We start from the raw sequence: 2,983 nt of genomic DNA, 5'->3' as shown, positions 1-2,983 counted from the left end.
TTTATAGTTGTACAAACATGAACCCCAAATTCAAGAAAAGACATGAGCTAACAATTAGGTAAAATTTAAAAGTAATTTATCTACATTTTTTGGATGAGGCTAGGAATATCTTTTGATAGCTAGAGCTCGAAGACAAAAGGGCAAGCCCTAGTAAATTAGATTAATTAGTCCATGCACCAGAGTTAGCAATCCCTCGTCCAACCACTCATGTTTACTTCCTACGTATATATATATATATAAACAATATCACACAATTTAAAAAAATAATTAATTATAATAATTATATCTGAAAATAAAAAAGTAGACTAAAATACCCTGTATTAATCAATATAAGTACACATTAATTATTTTTTATTAATGTAAATTATGAGAGATAATTTAAGATATATGTAACAAATGTTTATTAGAATGGATAATTTTACTTATGAAAAATATAAATTAAAAATAATAGTTTCTCCAATAATAAAAAACAAAGAGAGTACTTGTTTAGCTTCGAGCTAGAACTCCAATCACTCACTTTCACAATAACCTCTTCCTTGTTTACCCTTTTGCCCCGAACCTCTAGCTCTACGCTTGTTTTAACACCTTCACCGCTAGTTTCTAAGCTTTTTATACGTGATCCTCTCTCCTCTCATATTAATGAAAATAAGATCATATATGTTTAAAGACCAGTGATAGGTTAATTAAAAAACTAAAAAAAAAATCATACAAAAACAACATATATATCATCGAGGCAAGTTTTGAGATGCATTGGTGGGGGACTCCAGCGTAATTAACATACACATCCTACTTCAGTCCTACCACTTTTACTCTGGCTGAGCGTGATCTCCTCGTCCATGTGGAGAGCATTGTCAACACTTTTATCCTCACTAACTTTCACTTTGAAAGTGCCACCTGTTATCAATCCCTCCAGGTAAAGATGAACCACTGGCTTTACTCACTAACCCTTGGAACATCCTCAACTCCGGCGCGTGCTCCGGTACGCGCCACACCTTCACTGAATTGTCTAAGCTCCCCGTGTACACTATCCATCGTCTTCCTCCCTCCGTCGTAGGACACCGATGATGATAATCCTGTTTGCATTCATCTTCTTCCGATACTTCAGCTCTTTCTTCTTCCACGGCGATGCATTTGACGGGTCCGGTGTGACCCGTAAGAACCGAGAGGCACGAGTGGGTTCCGCTGTCCTCTCGCTTCCACACGCATATGTTCTTATCCGCTGAGCCGCTGAACACGAGGTTACCGCCGGCGGCAACGCAAAGAACGGCTAGCTTGTGACCTTTAAGAACACCACCGTGAAAGAGGTTTCCCTTTCCGTCTGCTTCCCAGAAGTTCAACAACCCATCGGACGACCCACAGTACACCACACTGGACTCGCGGTTCACTGCCAAGGCCGTTACGGCGTTTTCCTGCCTCAGAAGAATGCGATCCAGAAGGTGGTTTGTTTTCCCTTTTCCCACCATTTCTCTCCTCCACATCTTCACCGTGCCATCGGCGGATCCCGTGAAAACGAAGCAGTATAACCCGGCGACCACCGAGTTGACGGCGTCCTCGTGGGCGTGGATCGATTCCAAGCATTTTGAATCCGATAACCTCCAAACCTTAAGCGTCTTGTCCCACGAGCCGGAGTATAACAATCCTTGATCTTCCACCAGGCTTAAACTCGAAACGGCATCAAAATGCTTGATTTTCACCTTGTTCTTGCGCCGCCGGACTTCGACATAATTCTTCGGATTCATGGAGCTTTTCACGTAATCCTTTAGGGTCGGCAAACTCCCGATGCGTTTGTAAGAGGTTGGATTCTTCTGCGTAAACTTCCACACCCTGATTTTCCCATCCTGGTGTCCCGTAAAAATCTTGTCCCCAGAAATCACGATGGCCTTCACCAGTCCACTGCTCGATTTGAACCCAGCGAAATCCTTTAAATTTTTCCACACCCTTATGTTCTTGCTATCGGAACCCGTGTACAACAAATCTTCAGACACGGCGAGCGAATATATATGCCCTTCTTCACGTACGAGCGAGCCAATGAGGCCGTGCGGCGGAAAGCCATGGTCATCGTATTCGTGGAAACCAGGAGGAGCGATGGACGACGAGAGGAACCAGGGAGATTTGGAGTACGGGGAGGTGTCGGGGGCTTGCTGGCTCCAGGGAGACATCAAGTAAGGCGAGCTATTGTTGCTGGAGAGGGCGCTTTCGAGGCCCCCCGCGGTTGCATCGACGTTGCTGTGGCGCTGGTGGTGGTGGGAAAAGCCATTGTCAACGGAGAAGTCCTGGGCGCCGACGATGTAAAGCGAGGTGGGTTCGGAGTGCAGGAAGGATCCGAATTTAGGACGGTGCAAGGTGGTTTTCTCCACTGTCATGGTGGTAGCACCACCGGTTTGGTTTGTCATCCAAATCCAAAGAGGAAATGAAGGAACAGAAGCTTAACAGAGAGACGGAGAGATAGATAGATAGAGAGAGAGAGAGAGACTTGGGGACGTGGGTTGGTCTGCAAGAGGCGTTTTGTGGCGTTGAGGAAAGTTGGGAGAGGGGATGGAGGGTGTGTATATATGGAAAGAAATGGAAGGGAATAAAACTGTTCAAAATCAAGTTGAACGAGAATGAAGCTGGAGGACACGTGGCACCTCAAGGGACGATGGAGCCGGGAAACCGGGTAAGCCGGTCACTCAATGATCTGAAATATGGAGGGAGGCTTTGTTGTACTGTAGCGTCTTTTCGAATTTCCCTCACCTTCACGGCCCATTAAGTATTAAGGGCATCAAATTTTTTTGCGCCTCCGCTCCTACAAAAAAATGTCTCTCTTGTCTGCCTAATTAAATAATGAAAAAAATATTATGATCTTCTTTCTATTTTATTTCAATTATATATATATATATATATATATTTTTAAAACCCATATTAAATTTCTCTAATTTGATTAAATATAAAATATAAACATCTCCTCTATTTTTAAAATTTTATTTTTACCCATCCAATCTTT

The 2,983-nt window shown here is 43.2% G+C and overlaps 1 protein-coding gene across 1 annotated transcript; it reads right to left on the bottom strand.

Moving 5' to 3' along the window:
• Positions 1 to 463: 463 nt before the first annotated feature.
• Positions 464 to 2,508, bottom strand: LOC129286764 (protein JINGUBANG-like). Its single transcript, XM_054922782.1, has one exon. The coding sequence runs from the start codon at positions 2,391 to 2,393 to the stop codon at positions 870 to 872; it is 1,524 nt and encodes a 507-aa protein (XP_054778757.1). The 5' UTR covers positions 2,394 to 2,508; the 3' UTR covers positions 464 to 869.
• Positions 2,509 to 2,983: the final 475 nt, after the last annotated feature.

The sequence above is a fragment of the Prosopis cineraria genome, unplaced genomic scaffold, assembly GCF_029017545.1.
Source record: "Prosopis cineraria cultivar Desert tree isolate PC_DT_omini unplaced genomic scaffold, ASM2901754v1 PC11, whole genome shotgun sequence".
Classification (NCBI taxonomy): Eukaryota; Viridiplantae; Streptophyta; class Magnoliopsida; order Fabales; family Fabaceae; genus Prosopis; species Prosopis cineraria.
The sequence above is the reverse complement of the archived record's forward strand: the minus strand, read 5'-3'. Positions and strand labels throughout refer to the sequence as shown.

What these genes read in the sequence shown, in the direction of transcription:
- LOC129286764 (XM_054922782.1), bottom strand. Translation starts at nt 2,393, where the DNA reads ATGACAAACCAAACCGGTGGTGCTACCACCATGACAGTGGAGAAAACC.